At 57.0% G+C, this 27,995-nt stretch overlaps 4 protein-coding genes and 1 pseudogene across 6 annotated transcripts in view; 3 read left to right on the top strand and 2 right to left on the bottom strand.

Moving 5' to 3' along the window:
- The window catches only part of LOC127461657 (zinc finger protein 729-like), a 258,708-nt pseudogene that overhangs the window by 36,866 nt on the left and 193,847 nt on the right, over positions 1-27,995 (top strand).
- LOC127461650 (collectin-12-like) lies at positions 6-26,209 on the bottom strand. 2 transcript variants are annotated; one of them, XM_051769664.1, is made up of 3 exons: positions 26,103-26,209; positions 25,948-26,026; positions 25,612-25,803 (listed from the first exon to the last, which is right to left on the bottom strand). In XM_051769664.1, exons 1-3 carry the CDS (start codon positions 26,107-26,109, stop codon positions 25,641-25,643), a joined length of 249 nt encoding a protein of 82 aa, XP_051625624.1. In that variant the 5' UTR covers positions 26,110-26,209; the 3' UTR covers positions 25,612-25,640. The 2 variants fall into 2 exon arrangements, 1 of the variants encoding a protein (XP_051625624.1); XR_007900190.1 differs by lacking the exon at positions 25,612-25,803 and adding an exon at positions 6-393 and having other exon boundaries at positions 25,948-26,209.
- Positions 6,130-12,602, bottom strand: LOC127461635 (uncharacterized protein K02A2.6-like). Its single transcript, XM_051769641.1, has 2 exons — positions 11,790-12,602; positions 6,130-7,978 (listed from the first exon to the last, which is right to left on the bottom strand). The coding sequence occupies exon 2, from the start codon at positions 7,706-7,708 to the stop codon at positions 6,584-6,586; it is 1,125 nt and encodes a 374-aa protein (XP_051625601.1). The 5' UTR covers positions 7,709-7,978; positions 11,790-12,602; the 3' UTR covers positions 6,130-6,583.
- On the top strand, positions 13,335-14,580 carry LOC127461639 (basic proline-rich protein-like). The gene is made up of 2 exons (XM_051769648.1): positions 13,335-13,960; positions 14,001-14,580. The coding sequence occupies exons 1-2, from the start codon at positions 13,405-13,407 to the stop codon at positions 14,351-14,353; spliced, it is 909 nt and encodes a 302-aa protein (XP_051625608.1). The 5' UTR covers positions 13,335-13,404; the 3' UTR covers positions 14,354-14,580.
- The window catches only part of LOC127461634 (class I histocompatibility antigen, F10 alpha chain-like), a 33,520-nt gene continuing 20,109 nt past the window's right edge, over positions 14,585-27,995 (top strand). The window contains exons 1-7 of one of the 2 annotated variants that reach the window (XM_051769640.1): positions 14,585-14,792; positions 16,257-16,520; positions 16,717-16,986; positions 17,153-17,425; positions 17,541-17,651; positions 17,750-17,788; positions 18,143-18,388. In XM_051769640.1, the coding sequence (XP_051625600.1) occupies positions 14,726-14,792; positions 16,257-16,520; positions 16,717-16,986; positions 17,153-17,425; positions 17,541-17,651; positions 17,750-17,788; positions 18,143-18,156 (1,038 nt within the window). In that variant the 5' untranslated portion in view covers positions 14,585-14,725 and the 3' untranslated portion in view covers positions 18,157-18,388. Of the gene's footprint in view, positions 14,793-16,256; positions 16,521-16,716; positions 16,987-17,152; positions 17,426-17,540; positions 17,652-17,749; positions 17,789-18,142; positions 18,389-27,995 lie in introns of those variants that run through there. The other variant, XM_051769639.1, reaches the window with a different exon arrangement.

The raw sequence follows: 27,995 nt of genomic DNA, 5'->3' as shown, positions 1-27,995 counted from the left end.
AAAGAAACTTTCAGGTCAGAGGCTTCTATAGGGGAAGGGGAAGTATATACATTTATTTACACAAATAAATATACTGTACAAACTAAAGGCAACTATATATATATTACATTTCTATCAGTCAGTCCTTTCAAGCCCCTCCTTTTAACTACTTTAGCCCAGAAGCAGCTTTTCAAGGCTGATACGTAACACAGTCTGCCGTGGAGTGTTCTGGGCTCCTGAACACTCCCCCCTCACCAAGTTCTAGTTGTTTGTTGCAGTCTCTCCTCCTCATGAAGTCCAAGAAGATAGCTTTGAGTCCTTGCTCTTCTGCTGCTGTGTGATTTCTCTCTCTCTGCTTCATACCTGGGTTTGTAGGTTGCTGCAGTGTAGTTCAGCTTATCAAGCGTCCACGTCCTGGAATGTTGATTTCTCCTCAGGTTTTCGGTTGTCTTGCGTTTTAGTTCACGGCAGAGACATCCTCTGGGCCCCCCTCTCTCTCTCTCTGGGGTCTGTCTCCAATTTCGCTTGGGATTCCTTTCCCGAGCCCCAAGCTGATTTATCAGCCTGTCCACTTGGCTCTGCTTTAATGCTGAGCCTCAAAATCCACCCCCCCAACCTAAATGCAGTGGGGGGGAAAAGCCCTCTAGCCTTGGCCACAGGCAGCTCGGTTCAGTTCTGCACTGTCCCAAGCGTCCCACAGCTGCAGGGGGGGGAAAGAAGGCCTGGCTTCCTCCCTCTTACCTCAGGTGCTGTGAAATTCTTCTTTCACAGCACACACTCCAAATGCTGCCTCTAACTCTAGCCAAAGGCTGAGCTGGGGGGCCACAGGGCTCCCCTCTCCCCCTCCAGGAGGAAGAGAGGGAGCCCAGCCACCCCCTGGCCTTGTCCACCTACACGCAGCAGACACCAACAGCAAAACAACCCAGAACTGCCAACAGCTTCCGGGGCTGTGATATGTGATTTTGAGCAGAAAAGAACAACTAAGACGGTGATCAGCTCTCCAGGGACAACTGCCCTGGCACCCAATCACCTCTGAGCCCCCCCAGCCTCTCAGGGGAGCCAATTTCAAATTATGACAAGCTCTTCCCGCAGTCGGGGCACTCGGGGCTTCCCTTACCAGTGGGTCTGTTGGTGCCTGGTCAAGGCAGCGCTCCGGATGAAGCTCTTCCCACACTCCCCGCATTTGTGGGGCCTCTCCCCACATTCCCTACACATGTAGGGCCGTTCCCCAGTGTGGATCTGCTGGTGGCTGAGGAGCTTGGTGCTTGTGCTGAAGCTCTTCCCACATTCCAAGCACTTATAGGGCTGTTCCCCAGTGTGGATGAGCTGGTGGCTGTGGAGGTTGGTACTCCGGCTGAACCTCTTTCCACATTCCTCACATGTGTAGGGCCTTTCCCCACTGTGGATCATCTGGTGTCGAAGCAGGTGGGAGCTCCGTTTGAAGCTCTTCCCACATACCCTACACGTGTAGGGCTGTTCCCCAGTGTGGATGTGCTGGTGCCTGAGGAGGTTGGTGCTCTTCCTGAACCTCTTCCCACATTCCAAACACCTGAAGTGCTTTTCCCTGCTGGGAGGCTGCTCAGGGACCACCAGCTCGCAGCTCTGCCTCAAGCTCCGGCCGCCTTCCCGGCACACGCTGGCTCTTTCCTCCTCACAGCCCCCTGGGCTGGCTTTGCAGCCCCTCCTGCGGGGGCATCTCTGGCACCTTTCCTCCCCGCTGCCTTCCTGCGCCGGGGAGCCCTTCAAAACGGCCTCTCCCACCAGGCTCTGCCGGGGGGATTTGTCCTCCGCGCTCTCCGGCCTCACCTCGGGGCCTGGGGCAGGAACCAACAAGGACACGCAGGGGATTTGCCTCCGGCCCACAGGGAAGCCCAAGGACATCCCCCCAACTCCGGCCCCGGCAGGATGGCCACAAAAGACAGACCCAAAGGGGCACTGACTTCCTCCTCACCTGCCTGGGGGGCCCAAGGCATCTTCCTCTTCCTTGCAGCCTCCTCCTCCATCTGCCCAAGCTTTGGGAAGCAGAAATCCTGATGGGGGGGGAAAACAAGGGGTGAGCGCATTGCCTTGGGTGTTCCTCCTGCCCAAGTCCAGCTCTAGGACTCACCAGGCATCTTGTGTCCATAAAAACTCCCAAAACATCAAGATTTAGACCAGACAAACAGAAAACATCACCATTTGGGAAAAAAAAATCCCAAAACTCCCCACAAATTTGCAAAAGATCAAGAGTCAGCAAAATAATACTCCAAAATATGAACATTCAGTTCAAAAAAACACTCCCAGAAGTTCCCCCTCTCTGGTCTCTGCACATTTACCTTCAGGGGGTCTCCCCTCTCTGGGCTGCTGGGGGTCCCGCTTAGGGATGCCGGGGCTTTTGGGGGTCCCAGGGGTCCCTTCTCCCCTCACTCTCTGCTTCAGGGGGCCGGGTTCCCAGACATTCCCCCTCTCCGCCTTCTCCAATTTCTTGGCCCGGGGATCCAAGGGGTCCCCACTGCCCAGGCTCCCCCTTCTCCGGGACCCCCCTTGCAGCCTCCCGGGGCTCCTCCCTCTCCCTGCTCCCCCCTCCAGCCTGCCGGGGGTCCCCCAGCTCCGCCATCGCCCCGCTCCGCTCTCCACACTCCGGGGCTCCCGCCCTTCCTCCCCCCACCCCCGGCTCTCCCGAGGGCTCCCCAAACCCGCTGCCTCGGCTCCCTCCGGCTCCCCCGGACCAGCCCCCCCCGCCCACACCGGCCTCACAATGGAGCCGCCGGGGCCTCACCCACCAACACCAACCCCCAACAAGGGGGGGACCCGCAGCCCCCCGACCACCCACGGGGCTCTGCCCACAACCCACCCCGACACCGCCCCAAAACACCCCCCGGGGACCCCCAGCAGCCCCCGGCACACAGCCCCGCACAAGGGCCGCCTGTGCCCGAGCCAACAAAACGCCCCCACAGCCGGGGGGACACCAGAGGCTGCCCCGGGGCAACGAGAGCAGGGAGCGGATCGGGCCCCGCACACGTGGCCGGGCTCTTGGCTCAGCCGGCCGGGATCGGCAACCAACAGCACGGCCCCGACCGCCGGCTCGGCACAGCGAGCCCGGGGGTGTCCCCTCTCCAGGGCCCCCCTCTCCACAGATCAACGCATGGGGACACCAAGGGACCCCCAAGGGAACCCCTTGCCCGCTCTCCCACCTCCCCTTAGCCCCCCTCGCCCACCCCTTGCCCACCGGCCCCCCAAACCCCGGCTCCCCCCAGCTCCCTTTGGGGCTCACCCACCGCCCCCCGCGCTCCCTTTGGGGGTCCTACCCCCCATTTCCTCCCTTTCCCCCCTTTCCCATCGGCTCGTCCCCCTCCCCCGCTCACCCCAGAGCTCCGCCCGCGGCCGCAGCGATGCAGCAGGAGAAGGAGGGGCGGCAGGAAGGGCAGGGAGAAAGGCGGAGCGGGAACGGCAACAGGATCGTCCCCCCCGCCCCATCTCGCGGGGGATCGGGAAGGGGGAGCTGCGCTGAGACCCAAAAAGCTGCCAGAAACACCCCAAAAAAGTTGCCAGAACCCCCCAGAATTAACAAGACCCCTACAAATTCCAAGCAGATCCCGTCCTTCCATTCCTTGTTCTTTGCTGCTGGTTAAAAGCAGGTTGGAAATACAATCCTATCTATTATCATTGTTACACAAAATATCGATATAATATGATAATGTTAATTAAACTTTAAGATATGTGTGCAGGTGACTCCTTGCAGGGGGTTTGTGCAGGAGGAGGCTCTGGGGTGGCCGGAGCCCCCAGGCTGTGGCACTGGGGAGGCCCTGGGGCACCTCTCTGGGCTCTGGGGCCTGGACATTTCTCTGCCCTGGGCCCGGCCATGGCAGAGGCCCCTGGGGGGGTGCCCACACCCAGCACTGGCCCAACAAGGCCTCTGAGCAGGGCTGCCCTCCAAGCACCCCCTGCCCAGGCCGCAAAGACTTGGCGCAAACCAGCCCCTCTGGGCCCTGCCAAAGTGGCCCCAAACACACCCAGGGGAGGCCCCAGGAGGGGACAGAAACCCCCCACATTTCTTTGGGTGGTCTCAACCCAAAGGGCTCCACACCTCTTTTCCTTTGCAACCCAACTGCTCTAAAATAAATGCTCTTTCTCTCTCTCTCTGCAAACACTGATCATCCAGGATTGGTTCACTTTAATTCACTCCAAGGGATACAAGAATCAAACAAAAGTTCCTCCAGCCTGGCAGGGTGGGCTGTAACACTCCCCCGTGGCTTTTGGAACTGATTTAGTGCCCACACACACTAAACTCAAGCACAGCTTTGAAACAACCTCCCCAAAAGAGGAGCTGGTTTTCCTGGTGCCTCCCTCCGCTCTCTGCTGCAGCAGCTCCATCGCAGCAGCCCAGTCTGTGCAAACCAAGGGAGTTCCTGCTCAGGCCGGGAACTGGGCAGTGCCAAATGCCTGATTTGGGGCACTTTCCTGCCAGGAAAGTCAAGCCCCCTTTTCTCTTCACTGGCTTTACGTGATTTGAGCCTTCAAAGCACCAGGACTGGCTTTGTTTTCCCAACTCAGCCTTGGCTCCTGCCGGCTCTGTGTGCCCTGGGAAGGTGTTGTCTCAAGGACTTGCACAGCTGAGAATCCCCCAAACTCCCCCGAGGCAGTCACAGCCTTTTTCTAACCCTCTTCCTTTCCCCAGGGCTGGTTTTGTTCAGTTTCCTGTCCCAGCCTTTGCTGGTTCCTCTTGTCGCTGCTCCAACCTCCCACCTTGGGCATATTTTCTCTCCTGGTCCATGGTTTTTCTTAAATTCTTTCCCTGCTCAGTCTTTCCCCAGCCATGCACTATTCCCCAAGGCAAAGTTCAAAATTCACAGGGTCACCAAAGCAAAACTGACCCCACCAGAGCCATTTGTGGAATATTTGTAAGGAAAGAACCCAAAGAAACAGGACAAGCATCCACTGGCACAGAATGTGGATGCTGCTGGGGGGGCACTGGCAGCTGCAAAGAGTTTCCACACTTATTGAAAGTCTCTCCAAACCCTGACATCAACAAATTCCAATTATTACCAGTCCCTGCACCCAGCATTTCCTCCATAGGTAAATATTCTCCAGGTAAGAACCCTCTGCCTGTGTCTGCAAAGGAAGAACTGAAAGGATCATTTTCCCCACCCAAACACTTGATTTTTCAAGAAGGTTTAGTTGACGCAGAGCTTTTTACAGTGCCAAAACCCCAAGCTCCTCCTGCCTCAGGCTGCAGTTTAGGGCATTTTGGAGAGAAAAACAGGTTGGGGAGGAAGAGGAGAAGAAAACAGACCTAGGGGGGAACAACAGAGGAACTTACCATGGAAAATACTCCCACAGACACTGGGTTTGGGGAAATAAAGGACTTTTGTGTCCCAAAGAGCAGTTCAAAACTATTGCAGTCCAATATAGTTGTGGCCTTTTTTTTTGCTACCCAGGGAAGGGCAATGAGTCCCCAAGTGGGAGTGATTCAAAGGGGCTTTTCTGTAGTGACCAAAGGAGAGGGAATCCAACCAGTCAGCAGCAATTTCCACTTTTTGTCTGCAAATCCAAGAGTAATTGAGCCCTGACCTGAGTGGTCCCTGCAAGGAGACACCTGGGGGTCACGGGGACCCCAAAGTGGGACCCCCAGTCTGGGCTGGGCTGGAGGGGGAGGCCCAGGGGAGACGGAGCAGGACGTGCAGGAGAAAGCTGCTTCTTCTTGCTCCTCTTAGTCTCACATCCTCTGTGCAAGTTTCGAGCTGGCTTCCTGCCAAGTCCCCGAAACTCGACAACAAGGACCTGCCTCCCAGAGAGGGAAAAGAAAAAAAAACCAAGCAGCCAAAGCTATAGCAAATATATATATATATATATATATATATTACATATGAGACAGATATACAAAAGGAGAATACCACACACAGAAGGGGGGGGGGGGGGGGGGAAGGGGAAGGGAGAAGGACAAAAAGGGGCAAGGACCGAACAAGCCAACCAGCCGACCGAAGGCAAACTAGCAAAAATCTCACCACTTCCCTTCGAACAGGCAGGATGGCTAGACACGGCCCAAGGCTCTCCCCTCACGCGTGGCAGATAACGGTAGTCACTGTAGGCCTCAGCTCCAGATAAACCAGACCAAAACAGGGACCCGCCGTTCTTGAACCTCGCCGGAGAGGAAGAGGGCGAGATGCCTCCCGCTGGCCTTATTTATACCTCAAGTTACGTAAAGGAATAGCATGGAATACTTCCGTGATCACTTTTCTAGTTCCTTCCTGGTTACAAGTTGGTCTCCAGGAAGGCCTAGAGTGAAACCACCACATTCTCCACCCCTTATTCCATACTATTTCTTTACGTAACACCTATGTCTCACGTTCGTCTACATCCCGCGCATATATATACACATTTGCATATATATATATATATATATAGTTCTTGTTGGTCTCTCGGCACAGTTGTCTCGTCGTTGGAAAATCAATACCGATGTCAGTTCAGTCCAGATCTTTGGTCTCCTCAGTCACCATTACAGTTCTGATTTATGGCTGTTTCATCACTGGACTGTCTCATCACCGGATACCAGCAACAGCTTAGTTCAGGTCTCTCTCTCATCTGGTGACTGGCTTCCTGTAAAAACACAACTTAGGACATACAATTAGTTTTTCCCCAAGGCTAAGTTTCCTTGAGGCACACACTGGATGACTCCATCCTTCCTCATTACCCACCACGTATGTCCTGGCCCTTGAGCAAAGACAATCCCACGAATGGGTTTGTCTTGGCCTGAGGCAGGGGTAACCCAAACAGCTTTCCCTAGCATTCCCCTCAAATGGATTGCTGGAACTTTATCTCCATCAACAATGTGAAGGGATTCTGCCTGTGCAGGGCCAGCTCGATTGACAGAACCCCTGGTGTTAACTAGCCAGGTAGCCTTGGCTAAGTTCTTGTCCCAGTTTTTATAAGTCCCCTCACCTAATAACTTTAGAGTGGTCTTCAATAATCCGTTATATCTCTCAACCTTCCCAGCAGCTGGTGCATGATATGGAATGTGGTATACCCATTCGATACCATGTTCCCTCGCCCAAGTGGTGACTAATCCATTTTTGAAATGAGTCCCGTTGTCCGACTCAATACGTTCTGGGGTCCCGTGTCGCCACAGGACTTGCTTTTCAAGGCCCAGAATGGTATTCCGGGCCGTTGCGTGGGGCACTGAAAAAGTCTCTAACCATCCCGTTGTTGCTTCCACCATGGTAAGTACATAGCACTTACCTTGGCGGGTCTGTGGCAGTTTGATATAATCAACCTGCCATGCCTCTCCATACTTATACTTATCCCATCGTCCACCATACCACAGGGGTTTCAGTCTTTTCGCCTGCTTAATAGCGGCACAAGTCTCACAATCATGGATAACTTCAGAAATGATATCCATGGTTAAATCCACCCCTCGGTCTCGTGCCCATCTGTGGGTGGCATCTCGGCCTTGATGACCGCAAGCATCATGGGCCCATCGAGCCAGAAACAGCTCTCCCTTCTGCTGCCAGTCTAGGTCTACTTGTGACACCCCTATCTGTGCAGCTCGGTCCGCTTCTCTGTTGTTATTATGTTCTTCATTAGCTCGCTTTTTGGACACATGGGCGTCTACATGGTGGACTCTCACATTCAGACTCTTCGCTCTGGCAGCGATGTCCTGCCACAAGTCAGCAGCCCAGATGGGTTTTCCTCCACGCCTCCAGTTCATCTTCTTCCATCGCTCTAACCATCCCCATAGAGCATTGGCTATCATCCACGAGTCTGTGTAGAGGTAGAGTCTCGGCCAACCTTCTCGTTCAGCAATGTCCAGGGCCAATTGGACGGCTTTGAGTTCCGCAAATTGACTCGACTCGCCTTGACCCTCAGCGGCTTCTGCCACTCGTCGGGTGGGATTCCAAACGGCCGCTTTCCACTTCCGGTTCCTTCCTACAATTCGGCAAGAACCATCAGTGAAAAGGGCATAACGCCTTTCTTCATCTGGCAGCTGATCAAATGGCGGAGCTTCCTCGGCTCGGCTCACTGGCTCTTCTTCTTCTGCCAGACTGAAGTTCCCACCTTCAGGCCAATTGGTTATGATTTCCAAGATGCCGGGGCGATTCGAGTTCCCGATTCGGACACGTTGTGTAATCAAAGCCATCCACTTGCTCCACGTGGCATCGGTGGCATGATGCGCAGGGGGCACCTTCCCTTTGAACATCCAGCTCAAGACGGGTAATCGGGGTGCCAGGAAGAGCTGTACTTCGGTACCAATTACCTCTGAAGCTGCTCGTATACCTTCATACGCCGCTAAGATTTCCTTTTCCACAGGGGTGTAATTGGCCTCAGAACCTCTGTAGCTTCGGCTCCAGAAACCCAGTGGTCGCCCTCGCGTCTCGCCAGGCACCTTTTGCCAGAGGCTCCAGGAGGGACCTTTATCTCCAGCTGCAGAGTAGAGCACATTCTTTACATCTGGTCCCATTCTAACTGGTCCAAGAGCCACGGCATGTGCAATTTCTTGCTTGATCTGCCTGAAAGCTTGTTGTTGCTCCGGACCCCACTGGAAATTGTTCTTTTTACGGGTCACAAAGTAAAGAGGGCTCACAATCTGACTGTATTCTGGGATATGCATCCTCCAGAAGCCTATGGCTCCCAGAAAAGCTTGGGTTTCTTTCTTGTTTGTGGGGGGAGCCATTGCTACAATCTTGTTGATGATGTCTGTTGGTATCTGGCGTCGTCCATCTTGCCATTTCACCCCTAGGAATTGGATCTCTCGGGCAGGTCCCTTGACTTTGCTCTTCTTGATAGCGAAACCGGCCTCGAGGAGAATCTGGATGATCGTCTGTCCTTTTTTGAAAACTTCTTCTGCTGTATCCCCCCATACAATGATGTCATCGATGTACTGGATGTGTTCGGGAGCCTTACCCTTCTCTAGTGTGACCTGGATCAGTCCATGACAGATGGTTGGACTGTGTTTCCACCCCTGGGGCAGTCGATTCCAGGTGTATTGAACGCCCCTCCAGGTGAAAGCAAACTGTGGCCTGCACTCTGCCGCTAAAGGAATGGAGAAAAACGCGTTGGCTATGTCGATGGTGGCGTACCACTTTGCTGTCTTGGACTCCAACTCATATTGGAGCTCCAACATATCTGGCACGGCAGCACTCAACGGTGGCGTAACTTCATTTAAGCCACGATAGTCCACAGTCAGTCTCCACTCTCCATCGGATTTACGCACAGGCCAGATGGGGCTGTTGAAGGGTGAATGGGTTCTGCTGACCACCCCTTGGCTCTCCAACTTTCGGATCATTTTGTGGATAGGGGTCACAGCATCTCGGTTTGTCCGATACTGTCGTCTGTGTACAGTTGTTGTGGCTATTGGCACTTCTTGATCTTTAACTCGTAGTAATCCTACAATGGAAGGGTCTTCTGAAAGGCCAGGAAGGGCAGACAATTGCTTGGACCCCTCTTCAATCACCGTGGCTACACCAAAAGCCCACCGGTACCCTTTCGGGTCCTTGAAGTATCCTCTTCTTAGGTAGTCCATACCAAGGATGCAAGGGGCTTCTGGCCCCGTCACAATGGGACGCTTTTCCCATTGGTCTCCCGTCAAGCTCATGTCCGCCTCTACTACTGACAATTCTTGAGACCCTCCTGTCACTCCAGAAATAGTAACAGTCTCGGTACTCTTATACTCCGAAGGCATTACAGTACACTGGGCTCCAGTATCTATCAAGGCCTGGTATCTCTGAGGATCCGATGTGCCAGGCCATCGGACCCACACAGCCCAGTAAACCCGGTTATCTTCTTGGTCCCTCTCCTTCTCCTGGCAGAAGGCAGGGCCCCTCTACTGGTCTTGATCAGAGCATTCGTCGTCAGAGTTTGACTTTGACTTCTTAGACTTTTTGCCATTGTCGAAGTGGACCTCCATCTTCTCGTGTTTCGGCGATCGCAGTTTCTCTTCTAAGAAATCTCCATCTACTACATAGACAACTTTTTTGTCAGTCTTCTTTCGCTTCAGCTCCCTCACTCTAGCTTCAAGCTTAGAAGTGGGTTCACCATCCCACTTCTTCATGTTTTCTCCTTTACTACGAAGGTATGCCCATAGTTGGTTACGTGACCCACGCTTAGAGTTCTCTTTCCTTCGACGTGTGAATGACAGGGATCGTGAGCAAGATCGAGACCAGGATCGAGGTCTAGGCCGAGGTCGTCTTTGTCGGTCCCGCCGTGATCTTCCCATTGGCCTTTCTTGGTAATCTCTATACCTTCTGTCCTCTCTGTCTCTAAGGTCGTCCTCATATCTGGAATATTCATAATCTCTCTCCGTTCTTTCCCTATCGTAGGTGCGTCGGTACAGGGGATTGAAGGAGTTTTCCATATTTTCCTCGATGGTTCTTATCCAAGCACACATAGTGTCCACGCTTGGTTCATCCATCTTTGGATTATATACGGGTATCAAGCAGGAAATATATGGTTTAGGGGCACCTTGAATTACCTTTTTCCACATTGGTTGCGTGCAGGGAACATTCTCAGGAACTTGGATATCATAATAATCTGGATCAGAATAGATGATCTCCAGCATGGCCAATTCCCGTAGGTATTGGATGCCTTCTTCCGCAGTCCTCCACCTTCTTGAAGAACTCTTCAGGGACTCCTTAAATGGGTATTTCACTCTTACCGCGTGGAGTATTCGGAGCCAAAGACTGGACGCCATTTTCTCCCTCCCCATTTCTTGCTCTATCACAGGGTCTCGAGCAATGGATCCCAACTGTCGTGCTTCATCACCTTCAATTACATGACTATCAGCTCCCTTGTCCCAGCATCGCACCAGCCAGGTGAGGACTTCTTCACCAGGCAAGCGCATATAATCTCTCCGTAAATCTCGAAGCTCTCTTGTGGTCAGTGATTGTGTAATTTCGCTTTCTCGCATAATTTCTTGTCCATCTCTCCCACGTAGAATCTTTTCCACCTCTCTCTTTACTCTTCCACTCCTACGTGGGACTGCTCCCACTTCCTCCCTATATCTCTCATGTGGAGGTGGAGACTGAGCATGCCGTGGGGATAAGCTTCTATATTGTTCACGCCGCGGAGATGGTTTCCTATGCCGTTCATACCGTGGGGATGGACTCCTATGCCGTTCACGCTGCGGAGATGGACTTCTACGTCGTTCATACCGTGGGGATGGACTCCTACGCCGTTCACGCCGCGGAGATGGACTTCTGCGTCGTTCACGCCGTGGAGATGGACTTCTATGCCATTCACGCCGTGGGGATGGACTCCTGCGTCGTTCGCGATACCCAGCGGGTGGAGGTAGTGAGTAATCTTTCACGTGCTGAGATAAGGGCCTCTTCCTCCAATCATTCACACCTCCAAGAGAAGGTTGGGTCTGGAGGGGTAGGGATAATTCCCCCTCCAATTGAGGGGGATGCTTTGGCTCCTTCTTTGCGTCTTTTGTAACACTGAATGTGTAGTCAGGATATAAATCATCAAGCGACAATATACCACCGGCCGTTTGTACTGTTGCTTTCTTTTCTCTTGATGCTGTTCTGTATTCCTTTGGGCGTGCCCCTAGTTCTCTTGGACGTGCTCCTTCCCGTGTAACCGTTTCTTCCTCTCTGGTACCTGCTTCTTCTCTTCCAATCGCTCCTTCCTCAGTCACAACCACTACTTCCTCTCTCGCAGTCGCGCCTTCATCACTTGCTGTTGCTCCTTCTCCCATTGCTGCCGCTCCTTCGTCCACTACATCTTGAGTGAATTGGATAGGTTCTTCTGTTCCTTCTTCTTCTTCTTCTTCTTCTCTTTCTTCTGTGCGTTCTGGTTGGGGAGATGAGTCTGTAAGTTCCTTGATCTCTCTTACCCACGTCTTCTTCTTCTTCACAGGGGCAATGATGACCTTCCGGTTCTTAGCTTGAGTCCCGGTTCTAGTGGGCTTAGTAGAAATGGCATTGACTTCAAGTTGTGTTTGGACTCCAACTTCTGTGGACCTAATAGGGACATCACTGGTTTCAAGTGGCGTGGTTTGGGTTTCTGTGTCGACCTTAACCCTTTGAAGGTGGTCTATGGCAGCTCGATAAGCATTAGCCAGGCCCCAGCACAAAGCGGAGAATTGCATATTCGGATCTTTGTAGGAAAAACACCCTTCTGCCAAACAGTGGGCCATCTCACCAGAATCAAACATTTGTTCTGGTGTGAACTCCCAATTAATGGGGGGTGACACATGTCCTACTAATCTACCGAAATCTTCCCAAGCTCCATGCCACCCGGGGACTGGCCTGTCTGCAGCCCTTTCCAAAGTTCCAGCGAGTCCCTTTGAGGTGTGATCTTTCCTACAAGAGGGAAGGCAACGGAACCCCATTCTTCCAAGTTTAAGTAGCACTTCCAGTACCTTTATCAATGACAGTACTGTTGCAATAAGATTTATATAGTAATTAGAGCCGATTTTAACCATGGGGATTTCCTTTACCAAACCTTCGATGTCAAAATTAAAGGATGGAAGCAATTTGTTCCATCCATCCTCAAGGTCTGGACGTCTCCCTATACGGTAGCCTAACACAGGTGTAAAGGTGGCTAGAATTATAAGACAAATTAATGAAATAGCCATTGTTTTTTGTTATTATTTCTTCTTGATCCCAAAACAAACCTTTGTTTATATAAACAAAGTTTCCTTGGCTGCTTTCCCAGACTCTGGCAGTGTTCCCAGACCTGTTCCCAAAACAATAGATTGGTTTTGCAAAACAACACCGAGCTTGGCTGTCTTCCTGGAAAAACGTTTATCAAAACAAGCCAAACTTAACCAAAATATCCCACTTCTGACACCAAAAAATGTTGTGCAAGTTTCGAGCTGGCTTCCTGCCAAGTCCCCGAAACTCGACAACAAGGACCTGCCTCCCAGAGAGGGAAAAGAAAAAAAAACCAAGCAGCCAAAGCTATAGCAAATATATATATATATATATATATATATTACATATGAGACAGATACACAAAAGGAGAATACCACACACAGAAGGGGGGAGGGGGGGGGGGAAGGGGAAGGGAGAAGGACAAAAAGGGGCAAGGACCGAACAAGCCAACCAGCCGACCGAAGGCAAACTAGCAAAAATCTCACCACTTCCCTTCGAACAGGCAGGATGGCTAGACACGGCCCAAGGCTCTCCCCTCACGCGTGGCAGATAACGGTAGTCACTGTAGGCCTCAGCTCCAGATAAACCAGACCAAAACAGGGACCCGCCGTTCTCGAACCTCGCCGGAGAGGAAGAGGGCGAGATGCCTCCCGCTGGCCTTATTTATACCTCAAGTTACGTAAAGGAATAGCATGGAATACTTCCGTGATCACTTTTCTAGTTCCTTCCTGGTTACAAGTTGGTCTCCAGGAAGGCCTAGAGTGAAACCACCACATCCTCCTTCCCCCTCCCAAATTCCCTCTGGATCTGGCACAGCAATCTTGGGAAGAGAGAACTAAGCTCAAATCCAACCGTGATGCATCCTGGGCCAGCCCAGCCCCCACACCCCCGATCTGGCTCAACACCCCCATCCCGGTCCATCCCACATTCTCATCCCAGTATATTCCCAGCCCGGTCCATCCCACACCCCCATTCCAGTACATTCCCATCCCAGTCCATCCCACATCCCCATCCCAGTACATTCCCAGCCCGGTCCATCCCAGCCCGGGTGTGTCTTTCAGTCCCAGCCCGGCTCGGCTTGGCAGGGACTCCAAGCCCCTCCCGTGCCAGCCCTGCCCCAGCAGGGCCATGTGGCAGCAGCCGATGCGGCTGCAAGGCCGGTCCCCCCCGGGCGGGACCAGTGGCGGGCCCGGGGCAGCCAAAGGGGTCGGAGCGAGAGGAGCCGGGACGAGGCAGCGCTGCTGCGGCAGCGGCTCCTTCCGAGCCCGCCGGGGCTGGGCGGGAAGGAGGAGCCCGCGGGCAGCCGCTCCCTGCGCGGGCCCTGGGGAGGGGACAGGGCGGGCCGGGAAACAGCCCTGGCGATGTGCCCGGGGTGTTGCCAGTCTGTTCCAGTCCTTCCCAGTCTGTCCCAGGTTATCCCAGTCTGTCCCAGTCCATCCCAGTTTGTCCCAGTCCGTCTCAGTCCATCCCAGTCCATCCGAGTCCATCCCGGTCCCTTCCCAGCAGCCGCCGCCCGGGTCCTGCCCCCCCCCCGCCCCCTCAGAGCTGCTGCCGGACGCCGCCCCCCCAAGATGCTGACGGGGGTCGGGGCTCCGTCTTTGGCTTCGTCTCCCTGGGCTGGGGCTCGGCCTCCGCCCGCGGGAGGAGCTGAGGGGGGTCCCCGGGGGTCGTGTGTCCCCCCCGGAGCGTGTGTGCCCCCCCGGGACCCCCATCCCGCTGTCCCCCCCTTTTCTCTCCCCACGGAGCTCCTGCCCCAGCTCCCGCTCCCCCCTGGCAGGGGCTTTGGGAGCCCCCCTTTGCCTTGACCCCGGGACCCCTGCGGGGGGCAGTGGGGGCTGCCCAGGGCGGGCACTGGCCCAGGGAGATCGCCCCCCGCCCCCGCGGCATCCGCTGATCGCGGCGCTTCCCCCGCTTTGGCCCCAAAGCGGCGCCTTTAAGGCCGAGTTTAAGCGCAGGGCCCGCGAGTTCAGCTCGGCCCGGCCCGGGGGTCCCGCCGCTCGGGCCCGTCCAGGGGGCCCGGGGGTGGCGGGGGGACCCGGGGCGGTGCCGGGAGGGGTCCCGAAGGGGATCCCGGGGCATTCCCGGCAATTCCCCCGTGCCCGCCCCCCGCGCTCCCTCGGCCACTTTCGCTTCCGCGTCTCCCGAACTGCGCCCAGCGGGGCCAGCGGAGCAGCGCGATGGCTCCAGCGCTGGGGCTGGGGGCGCTCCTGGCGCTCCTGGGGGTCTCGATGGGGCAGCCCGAGGGTAAGTGGGACCCCCGGAACGGGCAACTCCTCAGCCTTTATTGCCGGGCACCGGCACTTCCCTGAACCTCCATTTCCGGGCACCGGGACCCCCCTGCACCCTCTCCCTCCGCACCGGGACCCCCTGAATCCCGATTGCTGGGCACGGGAACCCCCTGAGCCCCCATTCCCGGAAGGAGACCTCCCGGAACACCCATTCCCGGGCACGGGAACCCCCCTGAACTTTCTTTTTCCGGGTACTGGTCACTCCCTGCATCCTCTCCCTCCGCACCGGGATCCTCTTAAACCTCCTTATCCGGCACCAGGACCCCCCCAGTTTCCATCCCTAGGCACTGAGACCCCCCTGAACACCCATTCCCTGGCAGGGGAACCCTCCTGAACCTCCATTTCACGAAACTGGGACACCCCTGAACCCCCTTATCCTGCACCAGGACCCCCTCCACTCCCATCCTCATCTCCAGGAATCCTCTGAACCCCCTTATCCTCAACAAATACCCTCCGGTGCCCGTTTTCCTGCCAATCACGCCTCTCCCAGCCCCCTGATCCTTCCTTTTCCTTGACCCTGGGACCCCCTGGACCCCCATTCCTGCCTTTCCCAGCCCCCAGACCCCACTTTCCTCAACACTGAGGACCACTGGACCCCCCTTTCCTGGGCACAGGGACCCCCTGGATCCCCTATCCCGCCTCTCCCAGTCCCAGCCCCCACTTTCCTTGAACCTTGGACCCTTCCCAGCTCTCCCAGCTCTCCCAGTTCCACTTCCCCTGACCCTTGGACCCCCCAAACCCTCCAATCTCTGTGACCCCCCCCCCCCAGTTCTCCACTCCCTGTGCTTCCTGCAGGGGGGTCCCAGGCACCGGGAACGCCCTCGACTGCAATTCCTGGGCACCAGGACCCCCCTGAACTTCCATTTCTGGCACAGGGACCCCCCCTGGAACCCCTTATCCTGCCCCAACACCTTCCTGCACCCCCTTTCCCGGACATCCTGCCTCTCCCAGACCCCCTTTTCCTTGACCCTGAGACCCCACGGACCACCTTTCCTGCCTTTCCCAGACCTCAGACCCCACTTTCCTCAACATTGGGGACCCCTGCCCCCCCCTTTCCTGGGCACAGGGACCCCCTGAACCTCCATTCCTGGGCATGGTAACCCCTCTGACCCCTCTTTATCCAGCACCCAGACCCCCTTGACCCCCCTCTCTGGTACTGGGACCCCCCTGCACCCTCATTCCCAGCCATTCTGGGTCTCTTCACCCCATGACTCTCTTTACCCCAACACTGGGCCCCCTGGGCCCCCCTTTCCTGGGCACAGGGACCCCTGGATGCCCCATCCCATCTTTCCCAGTCCCTACACCCTCCCTTGGCCCTGGGATCCCCAAACCCCCTTCCCGGCTCTCCTAGCTCTCCCAGTTCCCCCTTGCCTTGACCTATGGACACCCCCAGACTCCCCACATCTCTGTGTCCCCCCAGTTCTCCACTCCCTGCGTTACCTGACTGTGGCAGTGACGGAGCCCAGCCCAAGGATCCCTCAATACCTGTCCATGGGATACGTGGATGGGATCCCTATCACACGCTACGACAGTGAGCGGGGCCGGAAGGAGCCGCTGACGCTGTGGATGGCGGCCGGAGCCGAGCCGGGATATTGGGATAGAGGGACCCAGATCAATGAGGGGAACCAGCTCATTGCTGCTGCCAACCTGGAGAGAGTGGGGGGCTGGTACAACTGGAGTGGGGGTGAGTGGGGGGAGCCAGGGAATGGGGGAATGTGTGGGAATGGGATGGGATCTGTGGGGCTGAGGGGGATCTATAGGGCTGGGATGAGGCTCTGTGGGTCTCCATCAGACTCTGGGGCTCCATAGGGCTGGAATGGGGCCCTGTGGGGCCAGGACACAATTCCAGGGTCTCCATGGATCCGATCCCACCCCCCCAGGTCTCCACACAAGGCAGCGGCTTTATGGCTGTGACCTCCTGTCCGACGGGAGTGTCCGCAGAACCCTTCGAATTGGCTACGACGGGCGCGATTTCATCTCCTTCTCCCCGGAGACTGGGACCTTCATGGCGGCCGATGGAGCTGCCCAGATCACCCAGAGGAAATGGAAATCTGAAGGGTATGAGGCTCTTCAGCACGAGCTGGCACAGAGCTGTGCGGAATGGCTCCAGAAATACGTCAGATACGGGCGGGAGGCTCTGGAGCGCAAAGGTGAGTGAGACAGAATTCCCATGGGAATGAGAGATTTGGGAATGTGGGATTTGGGAGGGTGGAACTGAGGAACGTGGAAATTCCCATGGGGATTCCATGGATGAATCTGAGTCATCCAACTTCCATGGGAATTCCATAGATGGATCTCACCGTTATCCCATTCCAGAGCCCCCCGATGTCCATGTGTCCGGGAAAGAGGAACACGGGATCCTGAAGTTGTCCTGCCACGCGTACGGATTCTACCCTGGGATCATCGGGATCAACTGGCTGAAGGGGGATGAACTGCAGGATCAGGAGACGGAGTGGGGCGGGATCGTTCCCAACAGCAACGGCACCTTCTACAGCTGGGCCAGGATCAAGGCGCTGCCGGGGGAGCAGGAGCAGTACCGGTGCCGGGTGGAGCACGCCGGAATGCCGGAGCCCGGGATCTTCGCCTGGGGTGAGGCTGGGAACGGGCAATGTGGGAACTGGGGGTTTGGGAAGGAGGAATTTGGGAGTGTGGGACAGCGGGATGGGGGTAACCCTCCCCCTCCTGCCCCTCCTGCCCTTCCCAGAGCCGGAATCCATCTGGAATTCCAGCCTGGTGTTGGTGGCTGTGTCCGTCATCGCTGCCATCATCATCATCATCGGCCTCGTGGCAGTCGGTGTCTGGAAGCTCCGATCCGGTAACTCCCGGGATGGGGGTCGGGAAGGGGCACGGATCCGCCCGGCAGCATTCCGGGGATCCTGTGCCACGGGTGCTGATCCCGCTTTCTTTCCATAGGGAAGAGGGAGGGGAATGGATACGACCCCGCGCCCACCAGTGAGTCCCAGCAGCGTGTGTGGATCCAGATCCTCTGTGCAGGGATCCCAGGATGGATGCCGGGATTCCAGAGGGGAATGGGGGCCTAATGGTTGGAGTGGGATCGGAAGGGGATTGCAGCTCAGGGCAGGATTCCAGAGTGGGATCAGGTGGAATTGTGGACTGGGATCAGGGCTGGATTCTGGAGTGGGATTGGGGTGGGATGGATGGAGTGGGATTGGGGTGGGATGGACAGAGCAGGATCAGGAGGGAATCCAGAGCAGTTCCTACTCTCCCTGGGCTCCACACCCAGCTCCATCCCCTGGGATGGGAACAGGGACATGGTGACTCCTTTCCCCACTCTCATCCCGGCAGGAATCACGGCATGAGCGATTCCGGAGCTGGATCCGCCCCTTCCCTCTCCCTGCGGAAAGGCAGGAGCTGCTGGCAGAGCTCATCCCGCTGCTCCCACCCACCCCGGCCCCCCTGCGGCTCTTCCCAATGGATCAACTTCCTGCTTTTTCCTGTGTGAAACCCAGGACCACAATTATTCCTGAGGCTTTAATTTGGGTGTGAAAATCTCCTGCTTTGGGCAATAAATCCTGGCTCCCTCCTCCGGCATCCGGCAGTTTCTCTGTGGGAACCAGGAATGGGAGTGGGGACAGGAGGGCTGGGATGGGGACATTGGGGACGGGGATGGGAACACTGGGAGCAAGTTGGGGACACAAGGAATGGGAATGGGGCCGTCAGGACTGGGATGGGAACACTGGGAATGGGAATGGGGATGTGGAATACCAGGATGGGAACAAGGGGGACAGGAATGGGGGACAGTGGGAGCAGGTTGGGGACAGCAGGAATGGGAATGGAGACTTGAGGACCAGGATGGGGACACTGGGAACAAGTTGGAGTCACCAGAATTTGGGAATGGGGATACCAAGAGCAGGTTGGAGACACCAGGAACAGGGAATGGGAACACAGGGAGACAATGGGAAAAGGGATGAGGACACTGGGAACAGGATGGGAAGGCCAGCAAAAGGTTGCGGACAACAGGAACTTGGAATGGGGACATCAGGAGTTGGGAATGGCAACACCAGGAATGGGAATGAGGACATGGGGGACCAGGATGGTGTCACGGGGAACAGCTGGGGAACTGCCAAGAACTGGGAATGGGAACACCAGGAGCGGGAATGGGAACGTGGGGAACCAGGATGGGGACACTGGGGACAGGAACGGGGACACTGGGAGCAGGCTGGGCATTACCAGCAATGGGAATGGGCACAGCAGGAATGGGAATGGGCACGGTAGGAACTCTGTGTCTCTGGTGGCCCCCCGGGCTGTGCCTTGGAGCCCTGACAGCTCCTGCAGGTCGCAGCTTTCCCAAGGCCTGGCAGCCCTCGCTGCCGTTGCCGGTCCTGCAGCGCCGGGCGGGACGCGCTGCGGATCCCGCCGGGCTCCGGCGCTGCCACGGAACCCGCCGGCACCGTCAGCCCGCACGGCACCCACGGCAAGGGGCACCACGGCCGGGCAGCTGCTCCCCACGGCATCGCCAGCCCACAGCACCCGGCAGCTGGCAGTGACTCACTGCAGCAGGAGAGCAGCAAAGCCTGGCAGCAAACTCCCAGGGCAATTCTAGGGGCCAAAGGGACGCTTCCAGCAGCATTCCGGACTTGAGTATTCCCGCAGAATTCCTTCTCCAGCTCTGCAGCCTCTCGTGCTGTTCCAGGACTGTCGGGTTTACACTGCCCTCCTGCTGCCCCTGGCTCAGTGCTCGCCAGGTTCAGTGCCCCCTTGGCAGTCCTGGACAAAAGGAGGGCACTGCTCTGCTCTGCTTTCTGCTGCTGAACATCCTCATTCTCCTCCTCGCAAGGACCCACAACTCTCCCGCTTTACAAAGAGCAGCAGCACTTGGCAGGCCCGGCAGGATCTTCCCCACAAAGGCCGTGGCACTGCCCTGTGCTCGTCCTGCCACAGGAGCTCAAGGCTTCTGGACAGCACAACTTCCCAGCAATGACCTCCCTGCTCCAGAGGGATGAGGAGCCTCTGCTGAACTGCAGAGATTCACACACTGCAACCACTGCACTGCCTGCATTGCCTGCCATTCTGCAGCACTTGGGCATCTACTCTGGCTCTTCCTGCTGTTTAAGAAGGAAGTTTGCAAGCTTGGGGAACTGGATGGAGTTTTGTTCCAGCTGCCAGCTAAGGAAGTTTTCAACCTGTTACACAATACATGCAATGAAAACTCCAGTGATTTAAGAACTTGGACTCCAGCAGAACTGTTGGATAATTTACTTCATCAGGAAAAAAAAACCAGGAAATAAAGCCAGCCCTTAATATATGTAAGTCATATATAACTCATTTAGGTAAATAAATAGGCTGTAAAAAGGAAGTTACTGAGCTTATATATGGGTAAATTAGAGAAGGGAGCAGGATACAATGCTTGGGATGCTCCTTGGAATACTATTCCAGAAATGTCTTAGTACAGAGCATTAGACTCCACAACAGAATCCTGCCAAGTAATTGTATCCACATAGGAAAGTGAATTGTTTGGGATCCTGACCTGGCTTTTGGAGGTATCAGGAGCTCCTAAAAAACAAAGATCTTAAACTGAAAGCTTTATTCAAGTAGCTGAATCTACCCAGCACAGGGCCTTCTACAGCTCATGGTGAGCTTTCTTTCAAGACAGAAAACCCCAAACAGGCACAATCTTCCATTCCAAAGTCTCACCCACCTGCCTTCATCTCATCCCTGCCCTCCCCCAAGAAGATTCCACCAGCCAAGCCCAGGGGACTCCAAGAGAAACCCTTGTGTGACCTTGTCTGGTGTTCCCTGGGCACTGAGGGAAGAAGAGAAGTTTATCAAGGTGCCAAATGCCCACGGAGATCTTGGAAATCAGCTCTCCAGGATGCCTTGCAGCCCTTCTCAGTCAGCTTGAGCTCTTCAAATACACTTGTCCTCAGCATTTTCTCTGAAAGGGTCACTATGGTCTGAAGGGTCAAACTCAGAAGTGTCGGAACCTGCAGACAGTCCTTCCTCCCGGGCAGAGATGCAGCTGCTTGGGAATTTTATTCCCTGCTGGCAGCTTCCCACAGAGCTGTGGGCACACATTCTCCAGGCAGCTCACTGAATGCAGAGTTTCCTTCCAACCTGAAGGGAGTCTTTGCTCTACAACATCTCTGCCAGGTGGCACTGTGTGATTGCAGGCTGGTTCTCCTGGCTCTGCCTGTGTCCTGCTCTCCTTGAAAAGCACCATGTCCATAAGGATCCAGATGTTGATCCTCATGTCGAAGAGAATTAATAAATATCATTAAACTGGCATAAAATGTTGTGGATTGATCAATGAAATGCCAGATCTATCTGAAAATAGACACAGATACAGTTTTGTGGAGCTCCTGGCCCGGCTTTCCCAGCCATGTGGGGGGCAGGAAGCCCTGGGGCCTCACTTCTCCTGCCCCCGAATTAGGAGCAATTTATTAGGCTAATTAACCACTGAGTCATTTGTCCCTGAGCTGCTTTGTTCCTCTGCCAGGCACAGGCCAGCCCGGGCTCCGCAGGCTGCAGGGCTGCTGCGTCCTGTCAGTGCTCAACACCTCGGATTTCTTTGCCCCCAAAAGGGAAAACGGCCCCGAATCCCGTGGGCCGAGCGGAGGAGGGGACAGAGTTGTGGCCCAAACCTCCCCCCGCCGGGTTTGCCCAGCCCGGGAAGAACCAAGGGCCCCGCAGTGAGGTGGGACCCCCAGCAGCCCCGGTGTGCCGTGCCCAGCTGAAGCCCTCCCTGGGGCGCTCGGGGCTGGCTGGGCACACTGGGAGCGCTGGGAAGGGCCCCGGCTCGGGGCGGGGGCGGCGGGTGCCCAGCAGTGACTGAGGGCAAGGGCCTTCACAGGGACCCCCCGCGCCCCTGGCTGCCCACGGGAAGGGTTTTTTGGTCCCCCTGAGCGATTTGGCGGCGTTTCTGGGCTCGGCGGGGCCGGGCAGGTGGCAGCGGGACACGCGGGGCCCGGGCCGTGCGGCGGAGCCGGGTGGGAACTGCGGGGCGGCCCCAGCGGGGCCCGAGGGCGGAGCGGAGCCGGTTGGGAACGACCCCCGATCCCCCCGGGGCCGGGTCTGATGCCGGGAAAAGCACCACTGATAAGAAGGAGTATCTTGGCCAGCCCCCGGAGCTGGGAAGCATTCCAGAAGAAGAAACTGGTTTTTCAGGCCTGTGACCAAAGAAGGATAATTTGGAGAAGGGATGTTCCCCAAAGGGCCACCAGAGACCCTCGAGAGACCCCTACTCTGATGTAAATGAGTTCTGGAAACTGATTCAAATGTGTAAGAGAATCTGTGGGAGTGTTTAGTACATATGCACGAGTTTGGGGAAATGTAATGCACATGTATTAGTTACATCCACAGAAACCAGGGTGTGAGACAGCCCAGTGTGGGGGTGATGGGAGGAGACACCCCCACCCCCCACCCACGCACGTGGTGCTTAAAAAAATAAAACCGCTTTCTAATCCTGACATTGCAGTGACAGAGAGTTTTATTCCCGTTCGGTGACAGTCCCAATTGCTCCCAGTATGATCCCTGTTGCCCCAGTTCTGGTCCCGAGAGGTCCCAGTCCTGGTCCCAGTGTCCCAGTCCATCCCAGTCCGTCCCGGTCCCTTCCCAGCAGCCGCCGCTGTTTCCCGGGTCCTGCCCCCCCTGCCCCCCCAAGATGCTGACGGGGGTCGGGGCTCCGTCTTTGGCTTCGTCTCCCTGGGCTGGGGCTCGGCCTCCGCCCGCGGGAGGAGCTGAGGGGGGTCCCCGGGTGTCGTGTGTCCCCCCGGAGCGTGTGTGCCCCCCCGGGACCCCCATCCCAGGGGGAGCCCCCCCTTTGCCTTGACCCCGGGCTCCCCTTGAATCCCCGTTCCTGGGCACTGACACCCCCCTGCATCTCCTTCCCCAGCTCCAGGACCCCCCTGCACCCCCGTATCCAGCTCCACAACCCCTGCAATCCCTTTCCCAGCCCCTGCATCCCCCTGTGCAGGGGGGCCTACAGGGGTTTGGGGGCTCTCACCAGGGCTTTGCCCCAGGACCCCCTGCCTCGGGCTCTGGGGTTGGGGGGTGACGGGTGCTCTCGAGCCCCCCCTTTTTTCCGCACCCCTTCCCCACCCCCATTCTGGATCTGCCATTCCAGAGCCGGGGGGGGCCTCGCCGCAGCCCCCCCGCTGTCCCCGCTGTCCCCTCGGGGCCCTGACGGCCGCCCTGGCGCTGTCCCTCGGGCTGCCCGGGGAGTTGCCCCCACGGGCTCTTGGGGCGGGGCTGGAGGGGTCCCGCTGCCCCTCTGCTGTGGTCAAGCACCTGAGGAACAGGGAGCAAAGCCCCAGATCGGGTTTCCCGGCTGCAAAGCTCGGCGGGGCTGCCCCACCAGGAGGAATTTGGGGCTCGGGGACAGGAACAAAACACGGCATCAATTAAAGTATTTGGACAGGAAAAAATCATCCTTTGGGGTCTTTGCAAACACAGACAGAGGGTTCTCACCTGGGGAAGTACCAGACTGGTAATAATTTTATTTACACTAGTGATGGCAACAACACCTGCTGGGCATTGATGGGGGGGTTATATAGTTTTAGTAAGTAAAACTTACTAAAACTGGCAACTTTGCAGTTGCCAGTGACTCAACAGCAGCATCCACAGGTATTTTCATCTGTGTCACTTGATCCTTGGTCTGGTTTTTTGACTTTTTTTCCTTATAAATATTCCACAAATCACTCCTATGGAACCAGTTTTGCTTTGCTGAAGAGAGTTGTGACTGCTGGGCCCTTGGGGGATTATGAGCTTTTTTTGTTTTTATTTGAGCAGCACAGGAGAATCCTGGCAAAGCCCCAGGATGGAGCAGGACCTGCCCAGGCCCCGGGAGCTCGGGCTGTTGTCTCAGCTCAGCTCGTGGCAGGAGGAGCTGAGGGTGCCCCTGTCCCCTCTGTGCCCCCCAGGGGTGGCAGAAGCCCCTCGGGAGGCAGGTCCAGAGGCACCATCCCCTGTCCCGGGGGCTCCCCGAGCTGCCCTGCCAAGGGTGGGCACACGGGGGGTGGGCTCAGGTGGGTCTAAAGGGCTGTCCAGCACCTTGGGGGGTGACGTGGGGGGCTGGGACTGAAAACCCCTCGGATCTGTGCAAGTCCTTGAGACAACGAGCTCCTGCTTTTTTAATGAACAACCTGAAGAACAACCCAAGTGGAATCCTATTTTGGTTCTCCAACTTTCAGAGAAAGTCACAGACCTAAATTGGGGCCAGGAAGGACAATTCCTGTGCCTAAAGCCCCTCTGTGTGGCCCCACAACCAGCAGTGTTGATGAGACCCTTGGAGCTCTCTGGGGCCGCAGCAGCTGCAGGGACTCTGCTCCAGCACGGGCTTCCCACGGGCTCACATCCTTCTTTGTGGGCATCCCCTGCTCCGCCGTGGGCTCCTCCTTGGGCTGCAGGGGAACTCAGCTCCAGGCCTGGAGCACCTCCTGCCCCTCCTCCTGCACTGCCCTGGGGGTCTGCAGAGCTGTTCCTCTCCCCTATTCCCACTCTGCTCCTCTCTGCACCCAATTCCATCTGCACAAGGACTTTTTCCTCCTTAAATACATTATCCTTGAGGCCCCAATACACTGCTCAGCTTGGATCACCTGGAAGGTGGGTCACCAGGTCTGTGCCCAACATGGATCACCAGGAATGCTGGTCACCAGGTCTGTGCCCAACGGGGCTCCCTGTGGATCATCCAACGCGGGTCCTTATCGATGGGGAGGCATGAACATAATGCTCACAGGCCATTATGGTCGGCAATATGTCAATTTATTATTTAAATCAGTTAACTTTTATACAGTTTAGTTTGTTTAGGGCACATGCTTATAATAAGATGATTGGATAGCTCAGTCTGTGCACGCGTCTCATGTCTCCAGTTTATTGGACCTGATGTTCTGTCCACGCGATCTGAAATCATCCTTGGCATAGAAACCTCTTTCTAATTAATCTGTTTTTAGAGTTTTACTAAATTTGCAGGTGTTTCATTATCTTCAGTTGCTCAAGGTTTTCTTTCTATAAACATATTAGGTTCTCAAACCTTATAATTAGACACACAGCTAACAAGTATAAGCATCACATATTTTCACACAGTCTATAAGTATAAACAATACACGCTTGTCACTTCCATGGCAAGCAAGGCCTACAGAGTGCAGGAAAAACTGTTCACAGAAATCTCTGTGTCCAGCAACAGGTCCTCCGATGGCTGATGGAGTTGGAGCAGCGGCCGAAGCTCTTCCCGCAGTCGGGGCACTCGGGGCTTCCCTTACCGGTGGATCCGTTGGTGTTTGGTTAAGGCAGAGCTCAGGTGAAGCTCTTCCCACACTCCCCACATTTCTAGGGCCTCTCCCTGGTGTGGATGCGACGGTGGGTGCAGAGCGCGGACCTGCTCCTGAAGGTCTTCCCACATTCCCCACACATGTAGGGCCGTTCCCCAGTGTGGATGTGCAGCTGGGTAAGAAGAGTGGAGCTGTCCCTGAAACTCTTCCCACATTAAAAGCACTTTTAGGGCCTGTCCCTGGTGTGGATGTGCTGGTGGTTGTGGAGGGTGGAGCTCTGGGTGAAGTTCTTCCCACATTCCTCACATGTGTATGGTTGTTCTCCAGTGTGGATGTGCTGGTGGGTGTGGAGGTTGGAGTTCTTCCTGAAGCTCTTCCCAAACTCCTCACACATGTGGGGCCACTCCCCAGTGTGGATGTGCTGGTGGCTGAGGAGGTCAGAGCTCTTGCTGAAGCTCTTCCCACATTCCAAGCACCTGAAGGGTTTCTCCCTGCTGGGAGGCTGCTCAGGGACCACCAGCTCACAGCTCTGCCTCAAGCTCTGGCCGCCTTCCCAGCACATGCTGGCTCTTTCCTCCTCACAGCCCCCTGGGCTGGCTTTGGAGCCCCTCCTGCGGGGGCATCTCCGGCCCTTTTCCTCCCCGCTGCCTTCCTGCGCCGGGGAGCCCTTCAAAACGGCCTCTCCCACCAGGCTCTGCCGGGGGGATTTGTCCTCCGCGCTCTCCGGCCTCACCTCGGGGCCTGGGGCAGGAAGCAACAAGGACACGCAGGGGATTTGCCTCCGGCCCACAGGGAAGCCCAAGGACATCCCCCCAACTCCGGCCCCGGCAGGACGGCCACAAAAGACAGAAGACCCACCCAAAGGGGCACTGACTTCCTCCTCACCTGCCTGGGGGGCCCAAGGCATCTTCCTCTTCCTCGCAGCCTCCTCCTCCATCCGCCCAAGCTTTGGGAAGCAGAAATCCTGCAGTGGGGGAAAACAAGGGGTGAGCACGTTGTCTTGGAGGTTCCTCCTGCCCAAGTCCAGCTCTAGGACTCACTGGGCATCTTGTGTCCTTAAAAACTCCCAAAACATCAAGATTTAGACCAGAAAAACAGAAAACACCAACATCCGGGAAAAAAAAAATCCCAAAACTCCCCACAAATTTGCAAATATCAAGAGTCAGCAAAATAATACTCCAAAATATGAACATTCAGTTCAAAAAAACACTCCCAGAAGTTCCCCCTCTCTGGTCTCTGCACCTTTACCTTCTGGGGGTCTCCCCTCTCTGGGCTGCTGGGGGTCCCGCTTAGGGATGCCGGGGCTTTTGGGGGTCCCAGGGGTCCCTTCTCCCCTCACTCTCTGCTTCAGGGGGCCGGGTTCCCAGACATTCCCCCTCTCCGCCTTCTCCACTTTCTTGGCCCGGGGATCCAAGGGGTCCCCACTGCCCAGGCTGCCCCTTCTCCGGGACCCCCCTTGCAGCCTCCCGGGGCTCCTCCCTCTCCCTGCTCCCCCCTCCAGCCTGCCGGGGGTCCCCCAGCTCCGCCATCCCCCCGCTCCGCTCTCCACACTCCGGGGCTCCCGCCCTTCCTCCCCCCACCCCCGGCTCTCCCGAGGGCTCCCCAAACCCGCTGCCTCGGCTCCCTCCGGCTCCCCCGGACCAGCCCCCCCCGCCCACACCGGCCTCACAATGGAGCCGCCGGGGCCTCACCCACCAACACCAACCCCCAACAAGGGGGGGACCCGCAGCCCCCCGACCACCCACGGGGCTCTGCCCACAACCCACCCCGACACCGCCCCAAAACACCCACCGGGGACCCCCAGCAGCCCCCCGGCACACAGCCCCGCACAAGGGCCGCCTGTGCCCGAGACAACAAAACGCCCCCACAGCCGGGGGGACACCAGAGGCTGCCCCGGGGCAACGAGAGCAGGGAGCGGATCGGGCCCCGCACACGTGGCCGGGCTCTTGGCTCAGCCGGCCGGGATCGGCAACCAACAGCACGGCCCCGACCGCCGGGGGGGAGAAAAACAAGGGGTGAGCGCGTTGCCTTGGGAGTTCCTCCTGCCCAAGTCCAGCTCTAGGACTCACCGGGCATCTTGTGCTCATAAAAACTCCCAGAACACAGAGATTTAGCCCAAAAACCCCTCCCAGGAGTTCCCCCTCTCTGCTCTCTGGGGTTAGGGGGTTCCCCCCTGTCTGGTCTGATGGTACTTCTGCCTGCATTGGGGGTCCCCCTTCTCCGGGCTGCCGGGGGTCCCGCGGCTCCGGGGGGTTCCCACTCTCCGGGGTCCCCTTTAGTGTTGCCAGGGGGGTCCCAGGGCTCACTTCTCCCCACTCTGCCTCCCGGGGCCGGCCGGCCCTCCTCTCTCGGCTCCCACCCTCGCAAACCTTTTGGCGCTCTCGGCTCCCACCCCGCCTCAAGGCCCCCCCTCCTCTCCACACTCCAAGGCCTTCCCCCTCTCCGGGACCCCCGCTTAAGGGGCCCGGCGCTCCCTCTCTGCTCCCCCCCCTCCAGCATTCCGGGGGTCCCCCAGCTCCGGGATCGCCCCTCTCCGCTCTCCCCACTCCGCGGCTACCGGGGTTCCCCCCCGGCTCTCACGGGGGCCCCCAAACCGCTCTCGCCCCCCCCGCCATTGCCCAGCGACCGCCAGGACCTTTTGGCTGCTCTTCTTTGTGCTCCCGCTCGGCTCCTCCCTCGGCTGGGCCGCCGCTTTTGGCGGGTTTCCTCCTCCGGGATCCGCCCCCTGCAGCCCTTCCCCCCCTGGACCAGCCCCCTTGGGCCCCCCTTGCCCCCCCCTTGCCCCCAAGCCATGGCCTCCCGCGGCAGGAGCAGGGCTGGAGCTGGGGCAGGTCGGGATGGGGCAGCGCTGGGCTCTTGGCCGCTCCCGCCCGCACTCGGCCCCCGCCGCAGCCCCCACGGCCGGGACAGCGCGGGGGGGCCCGGCCTGGGCG

Source organism: Manacus candei, unplaced genomic scaffold, assembly GCF_025592945.1.
Source record: "Manacus candei isolate 608988 ecotype Guabito, Panama unplaced genomic scaffold, ASM2559294v1 h1tg000110l, whole genome shotgun sequence".
Taxonomy (NCBI): domain Eukaryota; kingdom Metazoa; phylum Chordata; class Aves; order Passeriformes; family Pipridae; genus Manacus; species Manacus candei.
Note: the sequence above shows the minus strand (reverse complement) of the source record. Positions and strands in the feature narration are given on the sequence as shown.

What these genes read in the sequence shown, in the direction of transcription:
- LOC127461635 (XM_051769641.1), bottom strand. Translation starts at nt 7,708, where the DNA reads ATGATAGCCAATGCTCTATGGGGATGGTTAGAGCGATGGAAGAAGATG.
- LOC127461639 (XM_051769648.1), top strand. Translation starts at nt 13,405, where the DNA reads ATGCATCCTGGGCCAGCCCAGCCCCCACACCCCCGATCTGGCTCAACA. An exon ending in TCCTTCCCAGTCTGTCCCAG is followed by an intron (nt 13,961 to 14,000) that starts GTTATCCCAGTC and finishes AGTTTGTCCCAG; the next exon opens with TCCGTCTCAGTCCATCCCAG.
- LOC127461650 (XM_051769664.1), bottom strand. An exon ending in GCCTTGGGCCCCCCAGGCAG is followed by an intron (nt 25,804 to 25,947) that starts GTGAGGAGGAAG and finishes TTCCTGCCCCAG; the next exon opens with GCCCCGAGGTGAGGCCGGAG.